Source organism: Scyliorhinus torazame, chromosome 1 (assembly GCF_047496885.1).
Source record: "Scyliorhinus torazame isolate Kashiwa2021f chromosome 1, sScyTor2.1, whole genome shotgun sequence".
NCBI lineage: Eukaryota > Metazoa > Chordata > Chondrichthyes > Carcharhiniformes > Scyliorhinidae > Scyliorhinus > Scyliorhinus torazame.
The window spans coordinates 374,923,472-374,942,320 of record NC_092707.1 but is presented as its reverse complement, the minus strand read 5'-3'; the positions used below and the strand labels follow the sequence as shown (position 1 = coordinate 374,942,320).

Here is an 18,849-nt window from a genome sequence, read left to right as displayed (position 1 = left end):
CAGGTGAAGGGAACAGGTTGTCAAGATTTTGGCGTTGTCCTCCAACTCAGATGACAGCTGTCTGTTCTCTTCGTCGATGTTGATTGACCTATCGCTTGTTCTTGGTCTTGATTTCGTTCTTCTTGTTTGAGACCTGAAAGAGTACTGTGTAGGTGAAAAGTCGATACGATCTGATCCAGCAAGAATAATCTGGTTTCATGGTGCCGTTTTATGTTACATTAGCTGGCTATATATTGTTAAATGTCTTCATCAAAAACTGTACTGTAAATTGAAAGTATTTTGTCAGTGAGAACCTGGGCGGGATTCTCCAATCCCGCGGCAGAATGTCCATGCCGTCATAAACGCCGTCGCGCTTTACGACGGCGTGAACGGGCCGCTCCCACGTCTAATTCTGGCCCCTAGAGGGGGCCAGCACGGCACTGGAGCGATTCGCGCCGCTCCAGCTGCAGATCCCGGTGCGAACTGTGCACCGCGGGATCTGCGCATGCGCAGTTGCGCCGGTGCCAACGAGGACATGCGCAGTGGTGGTGGCGCCATCGCACGCATGCGCAGTGGCCTCCTTCAACGCGCAGGCCCCGCGCAACATGGCGCAGGGCTACAGGGGCCGGCGCGTAGGAAAGGAGGCCCCCAGCCACAAGAGGCCGGCTTCCGATCAGTGGGTCCCAATCACGGGCCAGGCCACATCGGAGCCCCCCCCCAGGGGTCGGACACCCCCTCTCCCCCAACAGGCTGCCACCCGACCCTTACACGCCGAGGTCCTGCCGGCCCAGAGCAGGTTAGAACGGCGTCGGCGGGACTCGGCTCTATTCCTACGGCCGCTTGGCGTGCCGGCCTTGTAGAGCGGACCCGGACCGGCGCCGCGCCAACCACGCCGGCACCAATGGCGGCGATTCTCCGCACTGCGGAGAATCGCGTGCCGGCGTCGGGGCGGAGTGGCCCGTTCGCGGGGATTCTCCGGCCCGGAGCAGGGCGACGAGAATCCTGCCCCCTGTGTCTGATACATTAGTAATTAGCTTCAACATTTTTCAAACGGATTTCAGCTTATCTATAATTTTTTCTGTTTATGTCTTTAGAAACCGGGGGAGGAGAAACCAGTGGAAGAGGAGGAGGGAACCAAACGATTTGACCCTCTTCATCAACTCATTCTTCTTTTCAGCAGGACAGCTTTAACTGAAAAATGGTAGGCTTAGCAGAGTAGTACAATTAGCTTGACTTGCTTTTCTTTGTCTTTACCTTCGACAAGGGAAGAGCCACAAAGAGCCTATTTGAACCCAAAGCCAAGGTGATAGGAGAAGCAGGCGTAATTCTTATGGATCCACGTGTAAATTGGGGATTGCTATCATAGAATCGTAGAATTTACAGTGTAGAAGGAGGCCACTCAGCCCATCGAGTTAACATCTGAATGGTACCTCAGTGCCTACCATAGATCCTGTCTCCTCTTCACAATTGGCATACCATCCCATGGGGCATGAATAGTACAATAAAAGCAAACTAATGCGGATGTGGGAATCGGAAACAAAAACAGAAAATATTGGACAATCTCAGCAGGTCTGACAGCATCTGTGGAGAGAGAACAGTGTCATAGAGTCATCCAGTGGGATTCTCCCTTCTGGGGACTAAGAACCCACTCCGGTGGGAGAACCGTCGCCAACCACTCTGGCGTCAACAGCCCCCGAAAGTGCGCACTTCCAGGGCCTATGTGGACGGCGGAGGGGTTGGCATCGCTCCAGCCAGTGCCGAAGGGCACCGCTCCAGCAAGTTCACGCATGCGCAGACAGGCTGGCGTATTTTGCCGCAAGCGCGCGGGGGGGGTTCTCTTATCCGTGCCGGCTATGGCGGAACCCAACAGGGGCCGGCGCGGAAGGAAGTAGTGCCCCCACAGAAAGGCCTGCCCGCAGATCGGTGGGCCCCGATCGCAGGCCAGGCCACCTTGGAGCCCCCCCCAGAGGTCGGATCCCCCGGACCCCCCCCCGGAGGACCGCCCCCGCCAACTTACCTGCCAGGTCCTGCCGTGTGGGACTGGCCAAAAACGGCCGGCCGCTCGGTCCATTGGGGCCCGGAGAATCGCCGGGGGGGGGGGGGGGGGGGGGGGGGGCGCGCTCCCAATGGCCCCCGACCAGTGTGGCGTGACTCCCCCGGCGGGGGGTTGGAGAATCCCGCCTATAGAGTTATGGATGTTTACAGCATGGGAACAGGCCCTTTGGCTCAGCTTGTCCATGCCGCCCAGTTTCTATCACAAAGCTAGTCCCACTTGCCTTCATTTGGCCCATATCCCTCTGTTGCCCATGTAACTGTCTAACTGCTTTTTAAAGGACCAAATTGTACCCGCCTCTACCACTATCTCTGACAGCCCGTTCCAGCTGCTCACCACCCTCTGTGTGAAGAAATTTCCCCTCTGGTCTCTTTTGTATCTCTCTCCTCTCACCTTAAACCTATGCCTTCTAGTTCTAGTCCTCTGACCTTTGGAAAAAGTTGTCGACTATCTACATATCGATGCTCCTCATTATTTTATAGACCCCTAAAAGATCACCCCTTAGCCTCCTACGATCCAGGGAAAAAAGTCCCAGCCTATGCAGCCTCTCCTTATAACTCAGACCATCAAGTCCTGGTAGCATCCTCGTAAATCTCTTTCTAGTTTCACAATATCCTTCCTATAATAGGGTGACCAGAATTGAACACAGTATTCCATGTGTGGTCTTACCAATGTCTTGTACAACTTCAACAGGACGTCCCAACTCCAGTATTCAATATTCTGACCAATAAAACCGAGCGTGCTGAATGCCTTCTTCACCACCCTGTCCACCTGCGACTCCACCTTCAAGGAGCTATGAACCTGTACTCCTAGATTCTTTGTTCTGTAACTCTCCCCAACTCCCTACCATTAACTGAGTAGGTCCTGCCCTGATTTGATCTGCCAAAATGCATCACCTCACATTTATCCAAATTAAACTCCATTTACCAATCATCGGCCCACTGGCCCACTGCTAACGAGCAGAAGCTTATAGCCAAGTTCCGCACACATGAGTGCGGCCTCAACCGGGACCTGGGATTCATGTCGCATTACATTCATCCCCCACCATCTGGCCTACAAAATCCTACCAACTGTCCTGGCTTGACACAATTCACACCTCTTTAACCTGGGGTTACCCCATCTCTGGATCTGTGAAGATTTAATCACTTGCTAATGCTCGCATTCCAAGCATTGTCTGGCATCTTTGAATCTGTCCATATATATGTTTCTGGAACACACCTCTTCATTCACCTGAGGAAGGAGCAGCGCTCCGAAAGCTAGTGACATCGAAACAAACCTGTTGGACTTTAACCTGGTGTTGTAAAACTTCTTACTGTGCTCACCCCAGTCCGACGCCGGCATCTCCACATCATGGCTAACGTTTTGAGTCTAGATGACTGTTTTTCAAAGCCGGAGAGAACTGGAACCAGGATGAGATTTAAACTGTTGTTGGGGGGTGGGGGTGTGGAGCTGGCTAGGGGGTCAGCGATAGGTGCAGATTGACAACGATGTAGAGGACAGAAAGACAAAGGGAATGTAAATGTGGTGATCATGGCTAAGAAACGTGCTGATAGTGCCACATTAAGAGATCAGAATGTGTCAGTGGCAGAACAGGGGTAAGCAGTGTGGCAAAGGACAACTTGGAACAGGGAACATATGGCCCTTGTGGGGTGGGGGAGGGGTGATAATGGTGAGGTAAAAACGAATCGATGGAAGAAATGAAAATAAATTAATAGAAATAAAAATGGGGTGAGGGTGGAGGAGAATGTTAAGTGCAGAAAGATGTAACGTGCCAAATTAGAAGATGAGATGTTGTTCCTCCAGTTTGCGCTGGGCTTCACTGGAACATTGCAGGAGGCCAAGGATGGACATGAGAGCAGGATGGTGAGTTGAAATGGCAAGTGACAGGTGGGCCTGGGTCCTTGTTACGAACAGACCGGAGGTGTTCTGCAAAGCGGTCACCCAGTCTCCATTTAGTCTTTCCAATGTAGAGTAGGCTGCATTGGGACCAGATCGAAGAAGGTCCAAGTGAAGTGCCACCTCACCTGAAAAGAGTGTTTACGCCCTGGGATGGTGAGCAGGGAGGAGGTAAAGGGGAAGGTGTTGGATAGGGCATTCATTATGTTGGTCTCCTCTTGTCGACCCAAGAGGACCAACAGACCCCCTCAGTGGAGATACAGTGCTTGTTGCTGCTCGGTTGACAAATGAGAAATGGGACAAGAATGAATTTCGAGGTCAATATTTCCATTCCTGCAAAGCCATTACCCATGTGGAGTTACTGAGCTACACACTTGCCTGGCTGGCAAAGCCAAGACTTTTTACCGCCATTGGCGATTGCAATGCCCCTTAACGTTGTCCTCTTCTTAAACATTTTCTATGCTTGTGATGTGGCAAGTTGCTTTCTTTTCATCCAAACACAACCTTTGTTTCTTTACTCTACCCATTACCACTCTCTTTGGCTCTTGGATCATGAATTTGTTATTTAATCTCCCTCGCACTCTACCCTTCTCCTTCATTCTTCCTGCTCCATCTCCCCTGTCACTGGCTTAAAAACTCTTCCATTTCTATCTCCAGTTATTTCGAGAGGGCATTGATCTGAGACATTGGGCCATTCTTCTTGTGGAGTAGCAATAGTGATTGGATTTCTGCTCCCATCCTAGTCACTTACACCTCCCGCCCGACCTTCCGTCACAGGTTGGGTTAGGAAGGTGCAGTTCAACGGGTTTCCCAGGCCCTCAGTCAACTGCAGGCGAGTCAAGGGTCAGGAGGATGTGCCCCATCTATTTACAGCACCAGCTGTCGGGGAGGTGGGGGAATGTCAGGAGTGTGGGGTGTCGAGGAATGTCCGCTGGTGGGTTTGTGTCAGGTTTTGAGGGTTGTGTGGACAGTGGAGGAGTTGTTGGGGCAAGGAAATGTTGGGTTAGGAGGTCATGTTTGGAGGCCGTGGTCAATCGGGGAAGGTAATTGGGAGGGGGGATTGGGGCGATCAGTGGGTATTTGGTCAGTGGGTGGGTGGGTGATTGAAGGGGGTTGGTCATTGGGGGAGTTGGTCAGTGGGCTGGAGACATGTGATTAATAGGGAGATCAGTTGGTGGGTCTGGGTGGTCAGTCAAGGGGGGTTGCCAGTGGCATTGGGTTAGGTGGTGAGTTGTGGATAAAATGTGGTGGCGGGGGGTTGAGTGATCAATTGGGTGGTGGTCGGTGAGAGTAATTGGGGTGTTGGTCGAGTAGTCCAGAGATCTTTGGGAGGGCAGTCGACAGGTCCCATGGTGGTCAGGAGGGTAATCAGATTGCCATGTGGGGGGCGGGTTGAGGGAGTAGTCTTTTGAAAGGGTGGGGTACAGACGAGGGAGACAGAGGATGAGGAGGGTGGTCCCATGGGGGGTTTGGAAGGGTAATCGGGGCGTCCTGCTGGGTAGTCGTGGAGGGGGTGATGGGTTATGGCCTTGTGGGGTGGGGGGGGTGCGGCGGCGGTCATTGGTTGGGGGGGTTGTTGTCAAGAGGGGGTGTTGTCGGGGGGGGGGGGGGTTGCCTCCTGTGGGGGGGTTGGTGAGGGTCTGTACTATAGTTTCCCAGTGGTTTTAATTCCTGACTGCACCTCTTCACATATAGTCAGTAGTTTATGGAATTGGCGTCTGGCTAGAGTAGTAAAGTAATAAGTCAGGCTGATTTCAGATACTATCGGGTGTTTGGATGGGAAGACTGTAAGATCTCTCTAGATGAATGAGCTAAAGTTGGTGAGGTGACATGTATTGCTTTACAACCTCATTTGTGCTTGTCTTCCGATCAAAGGATTTTCTTATAGTTCAGCAAATGGAGCGCCACCATTTATGGTGCTGAAATTTCTGAACTGAACTTGTGAGATGACTTATTGAATCTATCCTGTCATGTTGAGATTAAACAGACGGGAACATTTTGGGGTAAGTCTAAGGTGCTTGCCTTGAGATTAAGAACAGAGTGATGTGGAACTGTTTGAAAAGTTTGGACTCTTCAACCTTGAAAGGAGGCGAGCGACAGGGGTCCTTATGGAGACACATGAGTAATATTAATGGGCCAAGGGAAGGGGCTAAAGCATTAGGAACTATTTCCTGTTCAGCTGCAGTTATTGAACTTACGTGCAAAGTGCAAAAGGTAAAGTTCAGGACTGATAGTGTTGATTAACCCCTGCAATGGTCTTTGAAAGGCAAGATATCTAACCTCATTAAAAGATAAGTCAGAAATTGTGATGGATTGTAGTCTATGAAAGGATGTGCCTTTGATTAGTAGATCATGTTAGCTAACAATTCAGCTGCAGAAGCTTGACATTTCCTTGGAACCACTTCCATACTATCAAATTAACTTTGTGTACAAATGCCGGTTCCTCCACACTATTGACAAAGTTACAACTTTGGAGTAAGAGCTCCTTGGAGGACACTTTGGCTCTATAGGCAGCACGGTAGCACAAGTGGATAGCACTGTGGCTTCACAGCGCCAGGGTCCCAGGTTCGATTCTCCGCTGGGTCACTGTGTGTGCGGAGTCTGCACATTCTCCCCGTGTCTGCGTGGGTTTGCTCCGGGTGCTCCGGTTTCCTCCCACAGCCCAAAGACGTGCAGGGTAGGTGGATTGGCCATGCTAAATTGCCCTTAGTGACGAAAAAGGTTAGGAGGGGTTATTGGGTTACGGGGATAGGATGGAAGTGAGGGCTTAAATGGGTCGGTGCAGACTCGATGGGCCGAATGGCCTCCTTCTGCACTGTATGTTCTATATTTATTACTCCTTTCTTGTCCTTCAGAGAGAGACAATGCCAGAAAGTTACCATTTACTGCTCATCCCAGTCTGCCCTGAGGACACTTAAGAGTCAACCACAATACGTAGTTATTCACCGAATAAAAATAAATCAGTTGTTATGGTCATTTTTGCCCCCCAAACCCTCACAAATGATTTGATTTTTGAATTCTACCTCACAGCTTGACAATGGGATTTTAATTCACTATCTCTGGCTTGTTATTCTCTATTACCATGCCGTACAAATATAATAGTTAGTGGTGTGATTATGGCCCTCGAATCTCTACGTGATTCTCTTGATAACTCATTGTAACTTCATTGGAAAATCTGGAGGAGTGACGGTAACAGCCATTTATACGGCTTCTTTCAGGTTTCTGCCGGGAATTCTAACCCATGTTATACAAACAGCTCAAAATATCCTGTGCTAATTCAGGTATGATTTTAAAATATACTTAGAACATTCTCTTCTGTTCTCCTCAGTAACCTGGAAGAAGACTTCCTCTACATGGCTTATGCTGACATTATGGCAAAGGTAATGATTGAATTTCATTGATAACTGAATTCAGTGAAAATTATTTTTAGAAATAATAAGACTCAATTCTTCTCTATAGATAAAATAATTTACATTGAATGGTTTTTACAAAGCTATGATGGCTGAACATATGGGGCACGTAGTCAGTGACACGACGAGGCCATTAAATCTCGTGAGAGACCTCTCGCGAGATTTAGGACGCTCGGAATGCCTTGCGAGATCTAACGAGATCTCGCATGATGTCATGATCTGGATTTCACCCTTGCTGGGCGAGATCCAGATTAACATATTTAAGTGAGCCATTAGGCTGATTAAAATATGCCTGCATCCGCGCCTGGGAGACCTCGCCATGATGTCGTTTATCACTGCTCCACACAAAGGTAGACCAGGCGTAACGGCACCTGGGGGGGTCTCCCCGGCCATTGGAGGCTCCCGGGTGGTCGGGCTCTGGGCAGGGTGGTAGCCTGGCACTCCTGCGGGCACCTTGGCACTGCCACATGAGTGTTACCCTGGCAGTGTTACGGATGGCACTGCCAAGTTGGGAGGAGAACTGCCAGGGGTGTCCTGCCCTTAAGAGATGGGCTGAGGTGAGTGGGTGGGGGGGTGGGGGGTTGGGGGGGGGGGGGGGGGGGCGGGGAAGATGGGAGACGCCCCTAAGATGTATGTTGGGGCAGTGGGAGGATAGTAAGGCCATGGCGGGTATTCCCAAGGGGTGTCCCAATTTCGGGGCGGCATTTAAAAATGACGTCCCATCTCTTCCTACAGGAAATGAGGTAAGTGCAGCCTTGGTAAGAGTCTTGTTAGATAGCAACGCCAAGAAAGACTTTGCTATACTCGCCCAAAACGGCACTTTGGGCGGGATTCTCCATTGTCCGATGCCCATATCGTAATCAGCAATCGGGTGGAGAATCCATTCCGATGCCCAAATCGAGGCTGACGCTGGTTTGACACCGGTCAGCCATGCTCTGCCCCTCAGAAGTGGCGTACTTGCGTCGCGCACTGCACGCCGTTGCAACGACGGGCCGAGTTCCCGACCGCGCGGTTGACGTGTGGTCTGAACAGTCGGGAACTCGGCCTGGCAGCCACCAACTCTGCCGTGATCCGTGCCACTGGCAGGGGGGGAGGCTTCCACAAGGGCTGGGGGAACTGGTGGGGGGTGCCAGGGGGTGACCTTGGGGTCGTGGATGGTGGGTAAGGTCCGCGCAGGTTGTCGCCATGCGCATGCACGGCCATGGACCCGGCCTTACTCTGGCTGTTTTCGGCGTGGGAGCCGGGAGTTTCACTCGGTTTTGCTGCTAGTCCCTCAATGGTCCCAGAATCGGTGAGGGTTCGGCGCGTTTTGGCGTCGTAACACACCCATGAATTTCCATATCCGCCAGCACTTAGTCGCTGAAACGGAGAATCCAGCCCTCTGTTGCTTGCATGTTAAATTGTGGCATGTGGTTGCTTCACCTTTCCCATATAGCAGGAAATGTTGCAAATAGTTCACAATGTGTAATCTTGTCCTAAGAGGGCTGATTAGAATGGAACTGGTGGTAGAGGCTTCGATGGGTGAAAGAGGGCAGGGGGCTGGAATGTGACCCGGGAGTAAATACTTACAGCAGTTGACTTTAGTCAGCAATGAGCCAGATATAGTTAACAATCTAAAGGTGTGTGAATACCTATCCAATTCTGATCATAGTAGGTTGGATTTTGTAGAGGATTTTGAGGAGTGGGCAAGTTGGCAGGCTGGTGGCGCTCTGCACATTTACAGGACACAGTGGACAATCAGCGGAGGCTGCAGCAATGACAGTCCGTGCCCGGCCACCCCGATCCCGGGTGGATGCCACAGACCCACGGCCCATCCCTTGGTCACCCCCAGCTACCCCCCGGCTCTGGCAGACGTCCCCAGCCAGTGGACTGTCAGTCCACCCTTGTGCCTTTGGAAACTTGTCTTACCTCCTCTCTCTCCCTGAGCAGCCACAGCGCCCGGTCTCCATTTCTAAATAACACAAGTGAACCACACCAGCGTCACTTCTGCCTGGTGGAGGTGGAGCATCAAGGAAGCCCGGAGACTACCGGGTCAGGCCTGTTAATGATATGTTAAGGAGGGCTACTGTATGGTTTGCATGTCCACACTGGTAGGGGGCGTAGAATGCATTCACGCCTCCATCGAGGCACTCCGCGCGCGGAGCATGGCACTCCATTTGGTGTCCGGCGCCAACCTCGATTTTCGGCTGACGCCCAACTCTCCGCCCAATCGCGATCTGCGATTCCTGCGTCGTTGGACATCCCGCCCAATGAACCAAGTTTGGATTTGGGGTCAAATTCATGTGCCAGAAACTCTTGATAATGCGGGCTGAAAATGTCACATCTTTTAAATTGAAACACATTTCAATGTGTTTTTACTGCAGAGCTGTCATGTAGAAGAGGACGAGGATGGCGAAGAAGAAGTCAAAAGTTTTGAAGTAAGACTTACCTCGATTAATCTTTCAGATAGGACACATTAGAGTATCTTTCACAGCTTCCATGTGTAAACTAATTGTCTTTTGTAGACGTCGTTGCTTAACACCAATTGCTTTGAACTTTCCCCATGTGAATTTGCTGCTTATTTTAAGTTGAATTTGATGTTTAATTCTCGCAATGCGAACATACACAATGGGCGGGATTCTCCTGAATCCCCGCGATGGCCCGATGCGGTGTAAAAATCGTCGCGAACCATTCCGGCGCCGGGCCGACAGAAAGTGGGGGAATCCTCCCGCACTCCCGGGGGCTAGGCCGGCGCCGAAGGGCTAGCGCGAGTTAGCACATGCGCAGAACCGCCGGCATATTCTAGTGCAGGTGGGTGGCTTCTCCGCACTGGCCATGGCGGAGCCCTGCAGGCCGGCGCAGAAGGAAGTAGTGCCCCCACGGCACAGGCCCGCCCGCAGATTGGTGGGCCCCGATTCGTGGGCCAGGCCACCGTGCCCCCCCCCCCCCCCCCGGGCTGGATCCCCCCCGCGCGCCCCCGAGGACTGCACCAGCCGGCCTACCAGCCAGGTCCCGCCATGTGGGACCATGTCCAATCCATGCCGGCGGGACTGGCCAGAAACCGATGGTGGCTCAGGGCCCGGAGAATTGCCGGGGGGGGGGGGGTGCGTGCACGGGCGCTGCCGATAGCCCCTGACCGGCGCAGCGTGATCTCTGACCCTGCCCGAAAACCAGCGCCGGAGAATACGGCAGCCAGCGTCAGAGCAGCGGGGCGGGATTCACGTGCCTCCCCCCCCCCACCGGGGATTCTCCGACCCGGCGGGGGGTCAGAGAATCCCGCTCAATGAATCAATAATGGGGAATGAATATCATAGAATCATAGATTTTACAGTGCAGAAGGAGGCCATTCGACCTATCGAGTCTGCACCGGCTCTTGGAACAAGCACCCTACCCAAGCCCACACCTCCACCCTATCCCCATAACCCAGTAACCCCACCCAACACTAAGGGCAATTTTGGACACTAAGGGCAATTTAGCATGGCCAATCCACCTAACCTGCACATCTTTGGACTGTGGGAGGAAACCGGAGCACCCGGAGGAAACCCACGCAGACACGGGGAGAACGTGCAGACTCCACACAGACAGTGACCCAGCGGGGAATCGATCCTGGGACCCTGGTGCTGTGAAGAAATTGTGCTAACCACTGTGCTGCCGTGCTAAAATATGTAACATTTTATTTGTGAGTTCGATGTCCACATGTCGAACCACCACAGGTCCTGAGAATGGGTACCTCCTCAGTGAAGGTGATATTTTGGTTAGTTCTTGAAATTAGATGACACCATTGCGGACTCTGGAATTTTTCACACTACGTCTTTCTCACATGCATAATGGAACCATCACTGGATACAGCTGAGAACCAGAGAACTACCATGTGGAAGGGAAGTAGCATTGATACTCAAAGTGCTGCAAAACTGAATCCGTGACAAGGTGTAATCTAATGCCCATGGCTAGGAGAAATTGGCATGGTTTACTTTAATATCCAAAGGTAATTATAATCCACACATCAACGGTTCCTACATTTATTTTTCTTAAAGTTGCAGTGGCCCTTTTTGAACCGCAGAGGATGGATTTCAAAACTGGACAAAATACCAAGTATTGATTCCTTTTAATATGGTTTAACCTTTCCAAAAAAAAATTTGAGATTGGAAGAATAGTTTCTAAATCCTGTCACATTTGCAAAATCTACCACGGGGATCGGTTCTGATTGTTTGATGCAGTTATTTAAACACACCCTGGTGGCACATTTTAAAACTGAGCAAGGAATTCGACATGCTCTTAAAATATTGGTTGCCACGGAATACATCCATTCTACATACAAAAGATAAACAAGTAAGCTGACAAGCGGTCATCCATGCAAGACATTTCACCTGTAATACAAAATACTGGATGAAGCAATGTCAATACACATCCTCCAGGTTTTCCTGTCAATTAAATGAGTCTAATGCTACTCAAATTATTTATGGGCAAATCGCACAACAATTTCAGGCCAGGGCAGATGAGTGGTTAAAATCTGGAAATTGGGGGCAGCATGGTGGCACAGTGATTAGCACTGGGACTACGGCGCTGAGGACCCGGGTTCGAATCCCGGCCCTGGGTCATTGTCCGTGTGGAGTTGCACATTCTCCCCGTGTCTGCATGGGTTTCACCCCCACAACCCAAAGATGTGCAGGTTAGGTGGATTGGCCATGCCAAATTGCCCCTTAATTGGAAAAACAATAATTGGATACTCTAAATTTATATTTAAAAAATCTGCAGATTATTGTCCAAATTGTACCGCTCTGCGATTAGCTTTGCAAAAACAACATATTGCATTCTGACTCACCATTCTATGAATTGGAGGGGGTGACATTCCTGTACTTGCGCATTAGGTAGGAACTAAATTCACCACAAAGAAGTTATGGGTTTGTTCAATTCAGTCTGAAGTACCCTTTTTAAAAGCGTGATCACTTACTGCTGATCAACCTCACTGACACTGAAAATTAACTATTGCAAGAGTGGAACTCATTCTTTCAGGATTTAATTCTTGTTGAACTTGAGGCCATCCAAAACTCTATTTTCATGTCCCAACTCGAACCAAGCCCCATTCACCCATCACCACTGTGCTCACTGATCTATACTCGCTCCTGCCAGTCTCAATTTTAAAATTTGTGTTTTTAAATTCATCCGTATGCCTGTAACCCTCCAAGGTATCTGCGCTGCTCCAATTCCAGCTCCTTCAGCATCCACAATTTTAATTGCTCCAGCATTGCATCAGTACCTTGAACTGCCAAGGTCTTGACATCAGAGACTTCTTTAAAAAATGTAATAACTTTTTTCACTTTCAGTTGGGAGGGCAATTCACTTTCACATGTTTCCTTACTGCTATTTCTCAGATACTTTACAGTTGGGAAGTCATACCTAATATTCATTGATTCATTCATTCACGCATTCGTTCGTTCGTTCATTCATTCAGCCATGCATCCGTCGATTCATTCCTTCATTCATTCATTCCTTCATTCATTCATCTGTCCATCCGTCCATTCATTCCTTCGTCCGTCTGTCCGTTCATTCATTCATCCGTCCATCCATCCAGCCGTTCATTCATTCATTCATTCACTCATTCACTCATTCATTCACTCATTCACTCATTCTTTGATTCATTGTGTATTCTGCCCAAAGGACGGTTCCCGGCATATTGCCTTCTGAGCTTTTTCCTTGGCAGTTTTCTTTTTAGTGGTGTTTTGCCATTGCCTTGCCACTCTGTGGGGCAAGGGCAAGGTGGCAGGCACAAATCTACCTCAGGAAGAAGGGGAATTTATCCTGCGCTGTTGGCGTTATTCTACCACATACTAGCCATCTGGCCAGCTGAGCTAATTGGGCCCCCATGAATGTAATATAGACAGCCCCTAAATGAAAGGAGGTGGAAAATAACTTAAGGGAGGGAGCTTGTGAGACATGCGAAATCCATCCCATGGAGGCTACGAAAGGAATGCTGCAGCTTTAATAAAAGCAAAAACTTCTGAACTGACCGAATTTTGTTTTCCTTCACCATGTAGCTATGCAGGAAGAGGTTCAAAATGAAGGCAGAACTGTCAGAATTTGGCATGGCTAAGTGGAGCAAGGCTGCACTATTACTTTACCCGCCCATTTTAGATTTATCACCATTTTCTTCCAGACATAGGTTTTTTTTGCTACATGGAAATGACAAAAAATTGATCAATTTTGTTTTTGCAGCGTGATATAATCAAAGATTTACGAAACAAATTTGGCAGCCTCTGGGAAACGACTCTGGTAAAACAAATAAAAAGAAAAGAAAACAAACAATAAAACCCCACTAATTGTTCTGTGTTAGTCTCATTTACAATCATTTTCGTTTATAATCCAGTACCATCTTCATCTGTGTCATTTCTTGATTTTTTTTCCTCTATGCTTTATAGATAAATATAAACTCTTAAAAGCCTTAATTTATTTTCAAAACCTTTTCCATCGGAATGTTCTGCTTCTTTCAGTGTGTTTCTGAGTAGTTCAAGTAGAACATATAGGCAGCAAAGCCAATTTCATGACAACTAGCTTTTTCTTTGCTGCTGCTATTGCTGCTGCTGCTGCCCCTCTTAAACCACACGTCTCCCAAAATTTATTTTCTCCGGACATAACTCCGATTTACTCGTCTCACGCCCAATGTTCTCAGCTTTCAGCTGTGTCTTTGAACGCCCAACGCTACTCAATTCTACAGGGCTCTAAACTGTCTTCTGTCGGTACTCTTTGTCCCATCCAAGCTGTGGTATCCTCTTTGCAGTCGACTTGCAAGCTTTAAATCTACCAGGAATTCGGACTTGTCAATCCCCGTTTTGCCAAGCCTTTTTCCATTATGCGCTGCTGAAAGAAAATGGGCCCACTGTGGTGCTCCTCATGAGCACCCGTTCGTGGGGGCTGGGCGGGTATGTGTGTGATCGTGCACGTGCCTCAACATCCCGTTGTGGTTTAGCTGAAACTAGGCCCACCACTCTTTTCAGGCACCACTCTGGCCAAATGATTACATTTTTTTGGACACCAGGAAAGTTCAAGAGCATTTGTGGCGTCTTTCGTTGATTTTCCAAATCGTGAGCCGTCCCAATCACGATCAGTAAACAACATAAGATCTATCCCAACTAGCACTGAACATCACTATTCTAGAAGCTGTGTGCCAGAATGGAAAGAGGCTTTAAGAGTGCAACAGACATTTTTTGTATCATTCCGCCGCAAGAAGAAAACGGTGTTTTCTGTTCCACTCTGTTAAAGCTTTGACATCCTTTTCAGGACCTAAAGAGAATGCCAGATTCCTGCTAGAAAGGGCTTTTTTTTGGATCCATTTATTGATTGTGCAATCTCCTCAAAAAAGGATACTTCAGCTTTAAGATGGTTGAAGAAATTAGCAACACTGTTCAAAAATGGTAAACGCAGATGCCTTGGCATCTTTTTGTCAGCATCCTGCAAAGATGGAACCGAATACAGGTAACAGCAAAGTTGAAATTCTGGTGTTAGGCCTCAAATATGCACGGCCTGAGAAGTTAGCATAGAGCCCTAGGTTTAAAAGAAAATCCTCCCTTTGGAGAAAAGGTAAAACGCATAGTTTACCTCCGTTCAATTGCATATGTTTTCTCTTTAGGAGAAGGAAATGGAAAAACAAAAGCTTCTGTATCAGCAAGCGAGACTTCATGACCGAGGTGCTGCAGAGATGGTTCTGCAGATGATCAGTGCCAGCAAAGGTAAGAGTCACATAGAGTAAAAGAAAAAAGCTTACCTCCAACCAGAGCTGTGTTTATGAGATAATGGTTCTTGCGATATGAGTAGAAATACAGCAAATACAACTTGCTTTCATTGAAAAAGATTGAATATTTAAAATGAAAACATACAACATGCCCACACTGGGAGAAATGGATAATTTAGTTGTACACAGCACTGCAGATGTGGGGCAGGATTCTCCGTTTAGGAGACGATGGGCTGGATTCCCAAGTACAAGGAGCAGATTCAGGTTGCTCAGCTTTCCCCGAATGGAATCTTTCCCATTGTCGCTACATCAGAAAATCTGCAATATTTATCATAAATACTCAGTGTCCTAGATTATCCTATTCATCTTTAAATGCTTAGTGTCCAAGATAATAATTTTATCTTGGGGCGGCACGGTGGTGCAGTGGTTAGCACTGCTGCCTACGCTGCCGAGGATCGGGTTTGATCTCGACCCCGGTCATTGTCCATGTGGAGTTTGCACATTCTCCCCGTGTCTACATGGGCCTCATCCCCACAACCCAAAGATGTGCAGGGTAGGTGGATTGGTTACGCTAAATTGCACCTTAATTACATTTAATTTTAAATATATAATTTTATCTTGAAGATTGTAGAATCCCTACAGAATCATGGAATCCCTACAGTGCAAAAGGAGGCCATTCGGCCCATCGAGTCAGCACCGTCCCTCTGAAAGAGCAGCCTACTGCTAAAGTCAATATTTTCCCGCTTCTGTAGTAGAAAGATTCAACACACTCGTTAAGACAGAATAACAAAGTTTGATTTTCGAAACAACTGCATGAAGTACTGGCTGAAACTTGAAGTCAGAGAGCAGTCAACAAAACTGCTGAGTCTTTCACAAGTTCCCCGCTTTCGCGGAGAATTAGCTCAATATTTATACATTATCATTATCATGATTGTGTGACAACAGTATAGTCAGGAGCTTGATCGGAAATACAAACGGAAGCAGAGAACAAACCATTTTCGGTCACATCACTCATACCATTATTTAGTCCTTGGAGGGAACATTGAAAGGTCGGATTAGAATTGTTTCTTCCTGAACTTATCTTGTTTTAATTCCTACGGCCCTGGGTTATGACGAGTTAGTTTCATCAGGAGTTGCCGAGGTCCGGTGTTTTGGAATGGCTCAACCTTCGCTGATCTTTTCAGATTTCATGTTATGCAGAGTTGGCCTTACAGTCTTTCAGTCTGAAATGGTTAGGGCAGCATTCTTTACATGGGCCTGATGAGCTGGAATGATTAGTTTCAGCCTTTCTTACATTGTATCAAACATTTTGACCAGCCTTCCCATTGACCAGTTTTCCCATCATGCCATTACTTAATTTGTACCCTATCACATTCCCTCCTTTTGTCATATCATGACAACTAGTTAAATAGGTATATCCATGACTCGATTGAAAATGCATTTACACAAACAACCAAGCAATCCTATCCCTGGTAGAATTAGGAGTAGTAGAATGAAGGCCTTAAAGATCCAATCAAATAATCCATGACCCAACCATCCTAGCAAATCATCGAATTTACAGTGCAGAAGGAGGCTATTCGGCCCATCGAGTCTGCACCGGCCCTTGGAAAGAGCACCCTACCCAAACCCACACCTTCACCGTATCCCCATAACCGAGTAACCCCACCCAACACTAAGGGCAATTTTGAACACTAAGGGCAATTTTGCACGGCCAATCCACCTAACCTGCACATCTTTGGACTGTGGGAGGAAACCGGAGCACCTGGAGGAAACCCACGCAGACACGGGGAGATCTCTCAAGTAAAAATAAACTGCAAAGTGCCGATGAATAGCTGCAGCGCCAAGAAAAACCCAGCTAAGTGTGCCGTTAAGCAAACTTTAACTTGTGCCCGTTGAATCGCGCCCATTCATCCTTTGGTGTGTCGTAAGCTTTAATTTAAGTTTTATATTTATGTAGGAAATTGTGTCCAAGAAATATCATCCCTCCAGGAACAAACCACAATCCAATCCAATTTGTTTTTTTTAAAAATTCAAGGCTAGATTTTATCATAGTTCATTTGAAGAGGTTGACAGTATTTCACCTCATTTCATTTAAAGCTGCTCGACACTCCAGACCCTAATAATCTCAAATGTTTCTGCAGGCTTACAGGCAGCACTGCTTTAGCTGGAGTGGAAGTGGCGTTGGCTAGCATGAGGGGACATTGCTTTAAATTGAGGGGAGATAGATATAGGACAGATGTCAGAGGTAGGATCTTTACTCAGAGAGTAGTAAGGGTGTGGAATGCCCTGCCTGCAACAGTAGTGGACCCGCCAACATTAAGGGCATTTAAATGGTCATTGGATAAACATATGGATGATAAGGGAATAGTGTAGATGGGCTTTAGATTGGTTTCACAGGTCGGCGCAACATCGAGGGCCGAAGGGCCTGTACTGCACTGTTATGTTCTATGAACTAATAATTTATGTCTATAAATGTGCAAACTCCGCACAGTCAGTGACCCAGCAGGGAATCGAACCTGGGACCCTGGAGCTGTGAAGCAATTGTGCTAATCACTATGCTACCGCGCTGCCCTCATGCATAAATTAGCATGGAAAAGGGGAGAGACTCACATACTGGGCCCCGCTTCTAGCGCCAGCAGAGACCAGTAGGCATTCTTTGCTGGCGGGAGCACTTAGGCTCCAGAATGGAGAATCTCGGCCATAGTCATGACCTGGATTGTTTGAATCCACTGGCATCAGTTTACAATAGCCCAGAGTTGACATGTTTATCATTGATATAGTTGCCACTTAAAAATATGAAAATGAAGCTTCAGAATATTGCTAGCTAATTAATAATATTACTGATTAGCTGATACACCTTTGCTTCAAGTGGGTTTGCAATTAAATGCATTTAATAATTGCTTTCATTTTCTTTAGGTGAAATGGGATTGATGGTTGCGTCCACTCTGAAGCTTGGGATCGCTATTCTGAATGGTGGAAATTCAACAGTTCAACAGGTAAGTTAGGCTGAATACAAAAATTAGGGATAAATCTGTACCAAATGCTGACTACGGAATGTAGTCTGGATGGATAATCTTACACTTACCTGCAATGAAATTCATCTGCCACAGCCTTCCTACTCACTCTATCAATTCATCATTGTACATTTATGCTCCTGTTTATACTCCTTACCATGCCATCAATCTTGGTGCCATTAGCAAACTTAGATACATGGCTTTCTATTGTGCATTGTAAATCATTAATAAATATAGTGAGGCTAAAACACAGATCCTTGTTTACTCCATTCATTACTCCCTCCTAGTACGTACCTATTGTGAAACTCTCTAGGCGACCATCTCTGCCTCGCGCCTCCAGTAGCGGAGTTCCCGATGCGGCAGAGATTCCAATATCGGGATCGAGGTTCGCGCATCATGGGCCGGGCACCTTTTCTCCAGGACCACCGGTCCTCTGGGCCGGGAATCACGTGGACGAGAAACACTGCTGGTCCTGACAAGCGTGGCCCTGACGCGGTGGACCTTGCGGTGGGCCAAGGGGGTAACTATTTCAGGGAGTTGCCCCAAAGTGCATCCGAGGGCCACCCACCCCACAGTGCAAGACCCACCCATCCCACCCCAATAGTCCCCCCTACCAGAAATTCCTGAAATAAAGAGACCCCCCCAGAGACCACCTAAATAAAGAGACTCCCCACAGAGACCCCTGAAATAAAGAGACCCCACACAGAGACCCCTGAAATAAAGAGACCCCACACAGAGACCCGCTAAATAAGGAGACCCCCCCCCCTCCCCCCTGAAACGTGACCCCTATCA

General features: G+C 48.2%; 1 protein-coding gene across 1 annotated transcript in view; it reads left to right on the top strand.

Annotated features, from left to right (window-relative positions):
• The window catches only part of ryr2a (ryanodine receptor 2a (cardiac)), a 1,117,859-nt gene that overhangs the window by 933,619 nt on the left and 165,391 nt on the right, over nucleotides 1-18,849 (top strand). The window contains exons 75-79 of the mRNA XM_072511661.1: nucleotides 1,074-1,180; nucleotides 7,257-7,308; nucleotides 9,702-9,755; nucleotides 14,942-15,041; nucleotides 17,960-18,039. Coding sequence (XP_072367762.1) covers nucleotides 1,074-1,180; nucleotides 7,257-7,308; nucleotides 9,702-9,755; nucleotides 14,942-15,041; nucleotides 17,960-18,039 — 393 coding nt within the window. The remainder of the gene's footprint in view (nucleotides 1-1,073; nucleotides 1,181-7,256; nucleotides 7,309-9,701; nucleotides 9,756-14,941; nucleotides 15,042-17,959; nucleotides 18,040-18,849) is intronic.